The sequence below is a fragment of the Poeciliopsis prolifica genome, unplaced genomic scaffold (assembly GCF_027474105.1).
Source record: "Poeciliopsis prolifica strain line A6 unplaced genomic scaffold, Auburn_PproV2 SCAFFOLD006, whole genome shotgun sequence".
In the NCBI taxonomy this organism is placed as follows: Eukaryota; Metazoa; Chordata; class Actinopteri; order Cyprinodontiformes; family Poeciliidae; genus Poeciliopsis; species Poeciliopsis prolifica.
In genome coordinates, this window is record NW_026562381.1 from 14,764,661 (window position 1) to 14,779,606 (window position 14,946).

The 14,946-nt window shown below is 39.5% G+C and overlaps 1 protein-coding gene across 1 annotated transcript in view; it reads right to left on the reverse strand.

The window, feature by feature from the left end:
- Positions 1–250: 250 nt before the first annotated feature.
- Positions 251–14,946, reverse strand: part of LOC129360800 (protocadherin Fat 4-like) — a 120,210-nt gene continuing 105,514 nt past the window's right edge. Inside the window, 7 exon segments of the mRNA XM_055031218.1 lie at positions 251–1,744; positions 1,746–3,307; positions 5,229–5,490; positions 8,906–9,123; positions 10,579–10,703; positions 11,148–11,327; positions 11,999–12,084. Coding sequence (XP_054887193.1) covers positions 1,400–1,744; positions 1,746–3,307; positions 5,229–5,490; positions 8,906–9,123; positions 10,579–10,703; positions 11,148–11,327; positions 11,999–12,084 — 2,778 coding nt within the window. The 3' untranslated portion in view covers positions 251–1,399.

Sequence of the window (14,946 nt, forward strand, 5' to 3'; positions counted from 1 at the left end):
AGGTGCTCAAAGCAATAGGGAGGTCTGTGTCATGGAGTCCGCTCCATGTTTGGTTTGGCTGTGAGCGGCGTAGCTCGGTTTCATTTGGGTCCTGAAATGCTTTCTTAAATGTTTTGTTAAGACTCTGTATCATTTAAAATCCTGCACAGATGGAGAATAACTCGACTCCCAAATGGTTTTTATCTATTTTTAAAAACTGCAGATGCTCAAATGCATCCTAATGAGCAGAAAGAATGAGAATTTTTTTTTAAATAAATACCTTTTTTTATTCTGTTATTGGCTTTTTACAGGTACAAAGCATACAGCATGTTATAGTTTTATCAAAAGTGGAAAATACTGATGTTACATATGTAACAAATGTAAAAAATAAGTAATCGATCTTACTTTCCCTGAAAGTAAGAACATAACATTTCAGCATATGAAAATTTGCATAAAAACACTGCTAAAGTAATTTAAGTTAATAAACAGTACAAAAAATGTAGAAACCATACATGTCAACATAATGAACAAGAACACCACCAACATGACAAATGACTGTGATTTTTTATAAAATAAGAAAAAATGTACATAAGTTCATTAAGTTTTAGTTCAGGTCATGTTTACAGAATCAACATTTTTATTTTCATAAGTGCCAGGGAGAATATTGGCTGGTCAGAGAGTGTTAATGCAATTTTTTCTTAACAAACACTTTTTCCCAAAAAGACTATCTCCTCAGGCCAATAAAACTGAATCCTCAAATGTCTGTAAGGCAGCAGACGTGATTACCTTTCACTCTTGGGACATTTTAGCCAGTCTTAGAGGAGGAACCGGAGTAAGGCAAAAAAATAAAGATCAGATCAATGGTGGGGTCTGAAAAACATTGAAAGTGATTGTTTTCACACAGGAGGGCTGTGTCAGGTGCTTTTTGATTAAACACATGCTTCTTTTTAAAAAATGAATAATGCATCCCTAAAAATAGACTCCTTTCATAAATGTAGTCATGAACTTCTGTGACTTTCTATTCAGCCATTTTCTTATCTCTTGACAGAATATTTCAGGAGGGGGAATATTATTGGTAATAAAGGACAAAAATGCTTGATCGAGATAACATAAGCTCCTAAATTGAACTCAGGTGAGGGTTTTCTTCCAAAAGCCATCCATTATCGATGGATATACTTAATGAGGTCTCAGAGAGATGAGTGCACAGTTTGTACAATTTCAACCTAGAAAAGACTGGTAAACTATTCCAAGGTGGCATTGATGAAATCGTTCCTCGGTTTTCTGCCTTACTGCATTAAAATTCGTCTTTTTCTGTTGAATATCAATAAAAACATACACTTGAATTTACTCACAAAATATACAGCCTTTCTTTTTTTAGAATGACGATTGACAAAATTCTACAACACTGTAATAAATAGTCTCATACATATTGCTCAGCTTCTCCTTCATTAAGAATGGTTACTGAGCCATCCCCGCTATTCATTTCAATGTCTTTCGCTGCAGCATTCTCAGGAAGCGAAGCTAAGTCCTTAAAAACATCAACATAATGTCCAAAGCCGGGCCCCCAGTTCAAAAGATTGTCCCAGTTGAAGCCCCCAGCTTGCTGGCCCAGTTTGTGGGGCAGTGTGTAGTGCTGCTCAGCAGAAGGTGTCTGGGCAATGCCAGGCCCGCCTTCTGCCCGCCGGCTAGAATATCGCCTCTGCTTGAGCCTCCCACCATAGTCCTCATCGTCAGCATCTGACTCGTTGACTTGCGAGAGCTTGGGAAACTCTGGAGCTGTAGGAGACGGGCTTTTCCCTGTCGTACTCCATCTCCGAACAGGTGAAGGAGTCATGTGAGTCACTTTCAGACGAGGACTCTGGAGCAGGAATACCATCAGCTGGGTTGCGGACCCTTGACAGCGGCCTGCGGCAGTCCTCTGAACTGGAGCGCCCGTGGTCAGCGCTGCAGATGCTGGGGTTGCGTGGACGTGGTGTGTTAAGCCTCTCCACCTCTTCAATGGACAGCCCCACTGGAGGCCCTGTCTCTAGAGGGATCTGTTCGATTGGCTGCTTCAGCCGGCTACCCGGCCTGGAGGTGTGGCCATGGCCGGCCATCGTCTGTGGACTTTTGCTGCGCCTCCCCAGCCGGGTGGCGTAGTTGAACATGGGCGGGGGTTGGCACATGTCATTGTGCATGTCCAGTGGGCTGCCTTCACGGCGAGCCAGGTTGAGGTCTCTGGTGGGAGTGTTGCGGTAGAAGGAAGAAGGTTTGGTGAATGGAGCTGGGGAATGTCTGGAAAGCGGGTTGGGGGTCGGACAGGCAGAGTGGGAGTGGCTGAGTGGAGTGGACCTCAGGGCTTGCGTGTACTGAGGCTGATAAGTGTAGCTTGTTGCCCCTAGTGGTAACGGCGACTGTCTAGCAAAGCCCAGAGGGCTGTGTCTCTGGATAGAAAACTTGGGAGTGTGGCTACGGAACTGCTTGTAGTGTTGGATGATGTCTGCATCTGATGGTGCAATACTGCTGGCATTGTCAATGTCATAATGTTCAATATCTGCCTCTGGCCCGTTACAAGGTGCACAGGGAGCACTGGGAACAGTCTCATTGTTGTGGGGAATATCTGTTTCGTCATATATCAAGTATGGGTTCTCCCTCTCAATAATGTCTGGTTTAGGGTTCCCTTCTGGTTGTTTTCGGACTGTCATGTCATCTCCATATGGTGGGATGTTGTCTGGATCATCAAAAGCGACATTCTCACTACCCTTCTTCTTTTTCTTCTTTTTCTTCTCACTAGGTTTCTTCTCCTTAGGTTCCTTTGGCACTTTGGTCTTGTTGCGGTCTTTGCAGTGGTTGCACAGGATCAGGCTGAGCACCACCAACGCAAGGACGGTAGCACAGCTGCCGACAATAGCCGGCACAGCCCAGATGGGTAGAACCATGGCTTCTACTGTAGGACTGGGACTGCAGACAAAGCCACCATTGTCGGCTGTGGTGCAGACGGTACCTTGAGGGCACTGGACTCCCAGACAGGCCACCAGAGTTTCGCAAATCTTGCCAGTGTAGAATTCAGAGCAGATACAGGTGAACCCGGAGTGGGGGTCTGGGATGCAGCTGCCGTGGTTCTGGCAGGGATTAGAGGCACAGTCGCCGGGCGGGACACATTGATATGTGTACCACTGGTTGACACACATCAAGCCATCTAAACACGGGTTGCTCTCGCACAAGTTGGGCCCTCTGCAGCCGATCTTTACAGATGAACTGGTCTTGGTTAACGCCACAAGGCTGTGCTCTCCAGTAAATGGCAGGTTCTCCCCATTGTACTTTACGTATGCCAGGCAGCCGTCAAAACCTGCAGAAAAATATGGGAAAAACAAACTGAACTTGTCAACAAGAACAGCCAGCAGCAGGTACACAACAGAGGTATAAAGAAGAATCATTGGGCCTGGATCAGTTCCTCATAAACAGCAGGAACTTCAAGCTATAATCAGAGGTAAAAGGAATTTTGTTTGGATGGGTAATAAGTTCAAGCTTAGGACAAAAACAATAAAACTTGTAATTTCTCATGGAAAGCTTCTACTGTAACAAAAAAAAAAAACATTTTAAAAATGCATCCATCACTGGCCAATTTGAAGGAAGACATGAAATGTTTTCTAACAGAGAATCCATCGTCGGGCCCATTATGGCTTCAAGACATGCATCTGGGTTGGATGAATGTCTTTGTGTCTAATTCAGCCTGTTGCCTAACAGCGCTGCCTCACAGATGTAAACAGGTTTTTATTGAATTTATCCCAGTGCAGATTAAATCCATTTGTGTCTTTTCATTAGCTTAGGAGCAGCGAGAGCACAATAGAACCCAAATGTTCAGACACACACTGAGGTAAAGGCTGGTTAACAGGCAGCCTGCCACAGGTCTGCGTGCTGAGAGTGTGTTTGTTTTGAAACGGTCCCTTTGTAAAAGACTTCAACAAATCATTCAAATGGCTAATTTTTTACCATATTAGTACATAGTATAAGCCTTGTTTTTCCCTCCCCTTAAAATCCTAAAATTTACTGTGTTGCATTACCTCCTCCTGGAAACCCTCTGCTTCACCTTTTCCAAACTTATACTCAAGGACATCTGATCTGGGATTTAAAAACCCAGCAAAGAAAAGCTAAACTGGGAAGAAGTTTAGCATGAAAAATCAACATTTTCCGAAATGAAGTAAAGTTAAACTAATGTTGGTTCTGGTCTGTGTAATTGGTAGAAACTTCACTTTGTCAAACTTTTGCAGGATAGCAGCTCAGTTTTAGATACAACTGCCACAGGCTAGTTTGCCTTGTATTTTTATACCTTTGCCCTTATCTGACTAAAGTTTTGTTTTGCAGAATAACAGGAATGATGCAAATGCTTTTATAAACCTACAGTTTTCCATAACTTAAAGACCATATTTTAAAAATAAATCAAGATTTGCAGATGGCCTCTATCTTTGTGTACAAATGTAACAAGCATGAGCATTTTTTTGTATGTCTTTCGATTCTGATGAGATGATCAACTTTGTTAAAGAAAACATGAGCTACAGATGTTTTGGGAGTATCTTCAACAATGCCACGTTTCAATTGATTTATTTTTTCTTAGATCAATGTATCCATCCAATTCAAGAATTCCTTTTAGTGTTTTATATATATTTATCTTTCCTGAAACATCATGTAAGGGCCATTTTTGGAAAAACTGGTGAAGAACCTAGAAATTATTCCAATTTAATAACCAAAACACATTTTAACATTTGCAACAATTATTTTAATTAAGAAGTTTGACCTCCTTCACTTTGGCTGCTTGTTTCAAAGACCCAAATGTGTAGAAACTGACTTGATGCAGTCACTGCTGTTCAGAGTAAATCGTTTTTGAAGGCAGTTTCATGTTTGAAATGTGGACAATTTAGTTATGAGACTCCGTTTTTGGTTCATCTCCTTCTCAAGAGGACAAAGCAACATCTTGTTGTTGCTGCAGAATAAGCTTTTATGCATCATTAAGTAACTCCCTATGCTCTTGTTTTGAGTTTGAAAGTATTTTTAATCTTGCTACTGAGTGGCTGACATCAGCATTTTGATGCTCGGGTGAAAGAAGGGGTGGTCATATCAACCTGGTGGGGAAACTCTTATTTACTGCATGGATAGTTTGACAGATAAAAGTTTGCTTCACAAAACACAACTTGGGGCCATCAGTGACTAAACCTAAAGTAACACAAAACTATAAATGATCAGGGGAAAAACTAACAGAAGAAAGTTTATACCTGCTCCAGTTTTCTGCTGAGCGGGTCCAGGTGGGATCCCACCTAACGAGAAGGTCAGAACACTGAGACCTCCGAAGTCTTGGGTGGCGTGTTGGATGGGTCTGGGGAGTCCACCGTCCACCTGGAGGACAGTGGACGAGCCGTTCTTAAACATCCGGAGGATGTGCCACTGGCCGTCCGATAATACAGCGTCTCCCAGAGTCCTCTCCACCTTTCCACCAACACCAGCATCCGAGATGTAGTTGATGTTGCCATTCCTCAACTGAGCAAGAGAACAGAAATAAAGTTTGCTTATGTGTTTCTTGATTGCAAATGTTCCCCTAGTAAAATGAAAAAATTTAGTTTATTTCTACTTTTATTGTGACAGCCCACCCAGCGAGCTAGTGCAGAATGTTACACTTTTTTTTTAAGTGGATTGTTAGTCAGCTAAAGGGAAAGTTCCAGGTTCCTTTCAGCTCATTAACATTGTACAATGTTTAAAAATAATAATAATTACAGAAAATGGGAGACAATTATATCTTTTTAATGTAAAATTTAGGGGTTAATTTTACAAACATAATGAAAGTTGAATTATGAAAAAATGAAGAACTCATTGCAAACATTCACTAGATTTATATTTAGTATTCATGAGCTTACTAGGCAGAATATTGTACTTTTTCTTTATATTGTAAAAAATATATGAGAATAAAATTGTTTTTTTCAATTTTTGTGTACAAAACTTAACACAATAAAACATAATTGAAGATGTTTTTAATACATTAATTTATTGAATTTGTTTTATATTTTCTTATCAAAAGGTAAGAAAAGTTGATAAGAGAGCATAAAAGGCAGATTTGTGGAGTTCTTAAAAGGTCAGAAAGTTTCTCCAAGAATTATTAAAAAAGGCCCACATGTGTATCGTTAAGCTTCATGGGGAGGAGATTTTAGTAAATATCTGTTGTAGAATCAGATAAAAATATAGAGCTTATGTACAAACAGGAATTATTTCTCCCTGTTTGCTCATATATCAGGAAAAGTATTTTTTTTCTCCTGGCATATGAGGATTTTTGTTTCCCAAAGTCCTCAAAACAAAGATTGTATTTCTTAATCTTTTTTAATGTATGACTATGCCACTGCAAAAATAAAAATAAATAAAAGCACATTTATTTTAAGGCTGTATTTGCTCTTGTTACTGTAAAGGAAATAAGCTAAATGACAGTTTTATCAACATGTGAATATAAACATTTAAAAATACCAAAGATAACACAGAGCAAGATAGTCAACAAAATGCTTACTCCCACATTTTGTTCACTGTCAGATAAAATTTAGAAAGAGGCAGCTACATAAACAACAAAACTGCAGCTTCTCAGATTAATGCAATGCGTTGTTATGCCAACATTTATCAGGACTGATGGCACGAAGTCTTTCCTGAGTCTTTACCAAACTGACTCAGGAACGTTAATTTTTCAGGAATATTAATTCCTGAAAAATGCAGTGAAAAATGAATGTTACTTCTCTCATCTCTGTTTTTCAGAGATGAGAAACAAAAATGCAGCTTCATAAATGCTCATTAATCTTTCTCTTGCCAGGACACGCTACGCTCTATCATGTTCTCACGACTTTCATGCTTTTTACTCATGCCGTTCATCTGCAGGACTATCAAAAGCCTGAAAACAAATGAATTCACAGAAAGTGCAATGCTTCATTCTCTGACTTGAGGGAAAAAAGCACACAATGTGTCTTTAAGCAAAATTAATAAGCCTCCTTTGGCATTGACTACGAGTTTGTGGCTTTCTCTGCGAATGGTAATCTCGTGTTCTCCTCACTTCGATGGAAAAGTAATCTTGTTCTCCTCCCTTTACAAAGAACCCAAAAGTCACCCATGATAAGTAGCTTCCGGAAAAATTGATTTAAAATGGGAAAAGCACACCAAGCCAAAGAATACAGAGTTCTCTGAAGCTGGAAAACCGATCATGAGACTTATCTATTAAACATCTTGTTTTTTTCACATCACTGTTTATGTAGTTCTCTTAACTTATATACCTGCACAGTATGCATTCCCACAGAAAGTTTTTTTTTTGTTTGTTTCGTAGTTGTTTTAATACTTTAGAAAGCTGAGATTTGATGAGCACCAGAAGCCATTCTGAGCCGGAAGACCAAATCAGAGCTGAGAAAGCCTCATGTTGCAGTGGGAAGTGGTCGATTGGGCTGAGATGTCTGAAAGGAAAATTGAAGGCGTTGAATGAACGTTCGGGCCTCTTTGGGCAGCAGCCCAAGATCAGTCAGAGAGGGACAGAGGGGAAGAGGAGAGGGCTGAAGGGGAGCTGTCTGAGAAAGACTGGTGGACCTTTCCTAAGCTCAGTCTCTGCTGATGTCTGCTGATGTTTGAATATATTTCTGGTTAGAAACAATTAACCTCAACACAGTGTCAACAATTTTCCTAGTAAGTCTAGACAGCCACATTCTTTTAGAATCAGGAAGTCCTTTGTATTTCTGCAGAACCTTCATGGAAAACAATCTTAACAAGATTTTGATTTGAAATAAAATGCTTACAGTGTTCTTTCTTTAATACTTCCTTAGTTTTAATGTTTTGTTGTTTTATTTTTTAGGAAAGCAATGACCCACAAAAGAGCAGACTGGGCAGTTTTTTTCCATCCATCTAAGCTACTCTGCTAAACCTGCCTTTGAAAAGGTGGTGACGGTGATGATCACTTATTCAAGTACATTTGATTTGAAAAATGTGGTTTTTAGCCAATGCTGTAGAAGCAAAAGGGATAATTTTTGCTTTGGTTTATTAAAAAAATTACAGCATGGAATTTGTTGTGTACCTACTTTGTAATTCACTCTGATAATAGAGCAACTTTAGTGCAATTTTAATTTTGTGCCTTGGAGGCCTTATACTTCCCCCTCATCCTAGTGCCATATTTGTTCTCAAATTTAGTGAACAAAGTCAGCATGTTTGTGCTCTTAGCAGAAAAATGCTGCACCCAGCAACTTTCACAGTTTTCTGTGTGGCCACTGGGCACATTTTAAATAAAAAGTATTTCCAGAAAGGTGTAACTGTGCCGCTTTTGCTATACTTCTATCCCACAGATAAATAACCAACAGATGTCAGACCCAAGTATCAAAGGTGTTATGTTTTTTGTCATGGTTCTTGGCTGATGAACTGTCTTCACTGGCTGAATTGATGAGGATACATGTGAGCTTTAGGGCTCGCTGTGCTTGGTTTGGCATAGCATCACCAAGACTTTACCTTTCAGTACTTTCCCAGCTCAATAAACCCAGTATTTTTCTACAGTCTGTGATCGCTTTCCGTTTTATGCTGCATCCCACAAGCCTGGTCGTAACAATAAAAGACTGCTGGTTCAGGATTTAAAACTTTTAGCTCATCGTTGGAACACACAGGCTGAAACGTCAATTTGTAGGAGCCAGAACTGGGATTTTACTGGTAAAAATGTGCTTTATCTCTGCTTTGTATTGCAAAGCTATTGAGTGTGAGATCACTTTTTTGATGAGGTGCGGGGATGAGAGGACTGGTGAAGCATGCAAACTTTTATCTGGAGATATACTCCTAGATTTCTACCATTCATTGCCTCAACTGGGTGAAAATCTGAACTTAGAGGTACAACAGAGTTGAGAAGTACAAAATGACATCTAGGCTTATGAAAAACAGACCTTTTTATTGCTTCTTTCCTTACCTTAACAGTGGTGTAGTTGCTGCTTTCCTGAATGTGCAACAGAGTGCCAGTCTTGCTCCGTGTCCTAAACTTCACTTCCAGGCTGCTCGGGCTGATCCAGTTGGACGCCACGCCCTGGAGCGACTGTCTGAGCAGGACGTCACGTTTGGGTCCCTGCTTCAGTGTGTAGTCGAGGCGGCCAGTGCCATCCAGAGACAGTGCAGTGTCTGCTGTCATGTCTGCAGGAAAAAGACATAAATTACTGAAGAGTCTCTGCTGACATTACAGACGTTTCATATGCCAAGTGAAAATTTCCTCTTTGCTCTCGGCAGGCTGTGGGTAACGAATTATTTTCCCAATTCCTCAGCTACAGCCACATATTTATCCCCATACTCTCACCAGCCATTTCGAATATCCTTCTAGTATGTGAGGGAATCCCCAGAACAGACAATTTGTCTTTGAGTAACATATTAAATCCTCACATAGAACCGGGGCTTATAGAAAGAACCGTACCAAAAGGCCTGAAATGTGAATAGAATCCCCAAAACCTAATGCAATACAAATAATGTATGTGTTTACTAACATTTTAAACCATTAAGTGTATGGTATGATTTCATATTCCAAAGCCCTCTAATACCTGTACTTCAGCCAAATATGAGTTTAACAAACACAATATAAACCTTGAAGCGCTCATATGGTCAGCATGTGCAGCTGACAATCTGAGAAATTAAAACTCAAAACTACATGTCTGTATATGACAAGGATTGAAATGTAAAGTGCAATCAGTTGTCATTCAAAATGTTTTACTTTGACCTAATGACCTTTTCTTTTTTGTCATTTAAAACAACAAAAATGTGTTTTAGTTCTCACTGGGATATGTTTGGAGGAGATTGACAACAACCATGAACATACAGCCAGGCCCACAATGGTTTTGATGTGTCAAAATGGTCAAGTCAAACTAGAACTAAAGAGGAAAATGTCTAGATGTGTGTCTTATAAATTTATTTCAATATTAGAGTATTTTTCCCATTTTTTTTTGTTGCAAATGTTTGATTTTATAATCTTACTAAACTTCAAAGTGTTTTCCATTAAAATTTATGACTTACAATGTCAGAGAATATCCTGGTTTTGAGGGTTTTCTAAAGTTTTGGATGGGGGTAGAGAGGACTGGAAGTCTTTCTTCCCTAAATGGGGCTACAGCATAAAAGGTGCTTCATGTTTTACACTAATAAAAACCTCCATGAGGCCACAAAAGGCCTCAGTGAGTCGCTTCTCATTCTACGATGACCGGAGGAGGAACTGTTCTGGTTCTGATTAGTGGTATAATTTTTCTCCTAATCTGTCATTGCAGACTCTAGATCTCCTCTACAGCATTTTTTTGCACATGACTGCGCTTGGATTAGAAAAACATGGCTCTGTTTTTGCACGCTGTAAAGTGAACCAGCAGATTTCCCACCAAATTGAACCTGATGGCAAACACACAATTGTTTCCAGTTTTCTCAGTAACGTTACTATTTGTTTCCAGTAAGAATATGTAATCCACAGAACTGATGTGTACTATTGCTTCACCAATTTGACTTTACGGAAATATACAGGAAAATGAAGGCAGTTTTATTGGTGGGCATTTTTATGAGTCATGGAGGATCGATCATATAGAATTGAGAAAATTAAATTTTCAAAAGACAGATACTTACACTTTTCGCAGAATTTTCCTGTAAAACCATCCACACACTGACACTGCTGCCAAGACCAGTGGTCCAAACAGGTGCCCCCATGTCTGCAGGGGCTGGCGGTGCAGGCTCCTTCCAGTCTTGGGCATCTATAGACACACAGCCATGCAAAATCCCTACAATCAGACGGGCACTTTGACAACTCAGCCTCACAGTAAGAAGCCTGGGGCTCTGCTGGAAAAGAAACTCCAAAAACAGGAGCAGATGAGCTTTGATTTGTCTCCCAAAGCAGCAGTACAAAAACTATTAAAGAACCCCGGTGGATTAGCATATTAAAAGATCTGCTTTTGCCTCACCATTCACTGCTGAGATAGAAGAGAAAATATTCAGCAATTGCCTTTCCTTAGTCAAAGGTCTGCCATTTGTGGTTTAAAAAAACCCATCTTTTTAGAAACTCTTGGGAGGATTTGAAAGTGTGAACAGATGTCCCACAGCGGGAGCTGAGTAGGTTAGAGAAGATGGTTGGATGGAGAATAGATAGAAAAATGGAGACAGTGAAGATATGTGGGAGCCGGAGGATTTGTGCTGCGAACCTGTCAAGGATGCCACGCGATGCCAGGGCCTGACTGGGCTCCAGCGGGCGACCATTGACGGCAAGCTCCATGATGCAGCCGACAAAGTCATGGGTGGCGATCTGACCCCGGCGATGAAGGATGGGTTCTATCGACCTGACGCCGCCGACCGAGAGCCGGTTGGGCTGCACGTCCAAAATCCTGAAAATACAGGCACACGAACATGCTCACAGTCAGATGCATTGTAGTGAAGGTTTTCACATGCACAACACTTTCATAAAAAGATGCTTTGAGTCAGAGAGTTTCAAATAATATGTTGACTTTTTTATACTCACTTCCACACAAACACAAACAAAAACAAAAAAAAACATGCAGTCTCAAAAATGTGGCTCAGAAATAACAGAAAAACCAAAACTTTTCATCTCGCAGCAATTTCATATTTCCTGAGTTTTTCTGCAATGAGGCTCATACGTGCAAATTTCAGATCCCACTAAGCAAATACAATAAGAAGGAAGATCAATCTACTTTTATTTAGTTCTGCATTAATTGATACATCAGTTTTTTCTATTTTGTAAGGTGTTGTCATAGTGTTCTCTCTGTTTAACTGTGGAAAACCACAAATTTATTATAAGTCATGCAATGGTTCTACAAAGAAAGAGCCATGCAAACCACTGCTAAAGACAACAAATAAAATCTTAGGATTGTTTGACTGCTGGAGCACAGAAAAGAACCAACAATCACCACAACAGCTTTAAAAAATACAACATTTTTTTGCCACAGCACATAAATTATGAGCAACATTTTCTTATTTACATTTAGATCAGTTAAATAATCAGCTGCTGTACGCATGTGTGTGTGTGTGATTCTCATACCAGTCAGTGTGAACAGCCACGTTGCTAACGGCACAATATCCTGGTTCCTGATCCTCACCGCACAGATCCACAGTAAGCGATGCTGCCTGTAAAATGACAAGAAACAAAAAGAAGCTAAAACATTGAAAGAATTATGACCAAGGATGAACCTAAATATTCCTACAAACTATTCCTGACACACAACTTTATCTTTCCCAGCTTCACTTAAGTATTCCCTGGGGGAGCCAATCCACCCAATAAAAGTCTTGTAAAAGTATTTATTCCTCTGTTTCTCACATTTTGTCCCCAAAAACACAAACTTCAGCATGATTTTTATAGTTTTTCTTTAAAAAAGGGGGAAAAATAGCCAAACTTGTAAAGTGAAAATCTTACAAAACTATGGCAAACATTTGTAATCACCCTCCCTGTATCAATGCTTTGCAGAGCCCATATTTTGCTGCAATTACAGCTGAAGTGCTAAGGGTATCTGTCAGTTTTTAGATTGTTGTCCATTATTTATTATAAAATAGCTCAAGCTCAGTCAGACCAGATATAAAGCATCTGTGAACATCAGTTTTTAAGTCCTGCAAGAGATCCCAAATTGGATTTAGCTTTTCACTTCAACATGAAGATACATTTTTTATTTAGCTCCTTTCAATTTTCTATCAGTTCTGACCAGCTTCCCTGCTATTACTGAAGAAAGATTTTTTTTTTCTGTCATCCTTTCTGCAGATCAAGTAGATATAAATATGATCTTTAGATAAAAATACAGGCTTTTGTGAAGAAAACAATGGCACCATGACAAACAATTTAAAATCTTTCCCTCTTTTGATATGTATTTATCCAAACAATTCAGCTGAAATCTGTTCGGGGGGAAAATATATAAGTACAATGTTGCAATAAATTGGTAGGAAATACAATGAAGCACACTTCTTTAGAATAGTTCAATAACATGCAACTTTGGTGTGTATGTTCTCATGCAGTTAGATTTCTTCCTCCAGTTCAACAGCATGCATGTTAAGATTAATTGGAGTTTTTAAATTGGCCGTAGACGTTAGCTTGAGCATTCCTGGTCGTCCATCTTTTATTTTTTTTTTTTTGTCCACTGATGGACAAATTGGCTGTTCAGGGAGTAGCTCTCCTCTCACCAAGAGGCATCTGGGATGGGGGTCCAAGACCCCCTGCTAACCTCCACAGGATTGATAAGGTGCCGCTAACAGGATAGATGCAGAACATACTCCAGTGTTAACTGATTAGATGTAACATGTCCTCTGTGCCCAATTACCTTACTTATTTCTACAGGCCAATCAAAATATTCAGTACAAGAATAAGCAGATTTATTCCCCTCTTTATTGTGATTAACTTTTAAAAATGATTCACTAAACAAACAAAACTTGTGCTGCTTAAACAGCTGTTAACATTTTTCAACAAAGTGATTATTTAATGTTTTGTAAAGAGTTAGGTGAGAAGATCCAAAATTACTTCTGAGCTCTATGTTGTAAAAATACACCATCTGATTGCAGACAGAAGTGGTTTATTTTAGTTTGGTAGGCAGATGAGAAGCAGAACTGCTGTTGGGAGAAAAACCTAAGAGCAATATCAACTCTTCTTCTAAAAAAAATTAAAAATAAATGCTCCTTCAAATTTGCCTTAAAACAACCACAGATTAGGCATGAGTTTGGCATAACCTGAAATACAATAACAACAAATTGCGGCATACAGATGCACCAGAACCAATTAAAGGGTTAAGGTTAGTGTAACTACCTTACTGCCTTTCAAACCTGGTTTGACTTCATCTCAAAGATGGATGGATGATAAAACAACCCATCCGTAAGTCAGAGGCAGGTTCTCCATCAATCCATCTTCCTCCACTCATAATGCCAGATTGTTGGAGCAAAGTTGACATCAAACATTTCCACAAACACAATCCTATTTGGTTTTCTGATGTGTTATCTCTCCCTGAAACATTAGTGTAAAACATCCCAAGTCCTTTGTGTGCACAACATCATACAACCCCTATTCACCTGTGAATGTGGAAGTGATTGGAACAGCCTTCCATTAATTTGGAGGGATTCTCAATAGTCACAATAAAATCCAAGGACAAAATTATTTCATAACGCTTAAACATCTGTGTTTCTGACTACTTATTTCAGTAGATTAACTTCAGGTTTTATAAACTAATTATTTGTTCTACTGCTATAAATGTCTTTAATTCTGCATGTTGAGGTCTGAGTATGACCTCAGTCCTTCACAATGCACATAGACCAACAAAAACATTTTATGATTTGATTCATACATGTGATAAGAGTGGCACAAAAATGCCAAACATTTTTCTGTTTCCCTACAGTTTCCTGTTTTCCTGTCAATGCCAGTAAAGCATTCGCCCAGATGTGTGTTGTTGTTTCTGCGTTCTGATGTCGGGAACGAGCCCAGGAGGAAGAAACGAAATGTGCCGGTGAGGAAACTGTCCGGAAAAGTGTGTGAAAGTGTTGAAAAACTGGAGCAATCACGCTCCACCTCTCCTGGAGTTTAAGTAAACACGGACCGCACCGGCCCGGATCTCTGACACAAATCATCCCCGCAGGGCAAACATACACACACGCAAAATGTCTATTCAATCAAACACACACATGGACACAGTCAGTCTGCAGAGAGGTAAAAGAACATTCATGGATGCTTTTTCTTCAAAATAATAAAAAATAAACAACATTTGAAATTAGGAGCAAATGCAGATAAAAATATGAAGGCTGTTTTTTGTGTTCTGCTGACACTGATTTAAAACTGCTGACAAAGTTGTATTGTTTTCCTCTGCCAAATTTAACAGAGCAACCACAGTTTAGTATTGTGCCTTTGCTGTTCTACATCTGCTTTCCCACTTTTATTAGGACAAATAATTCACTTAATCAAAAGCTTGTTGTTCATGCTTTTTGACAGTTTCCAAAACTAAACTGTCACACTTCATTTTCAAT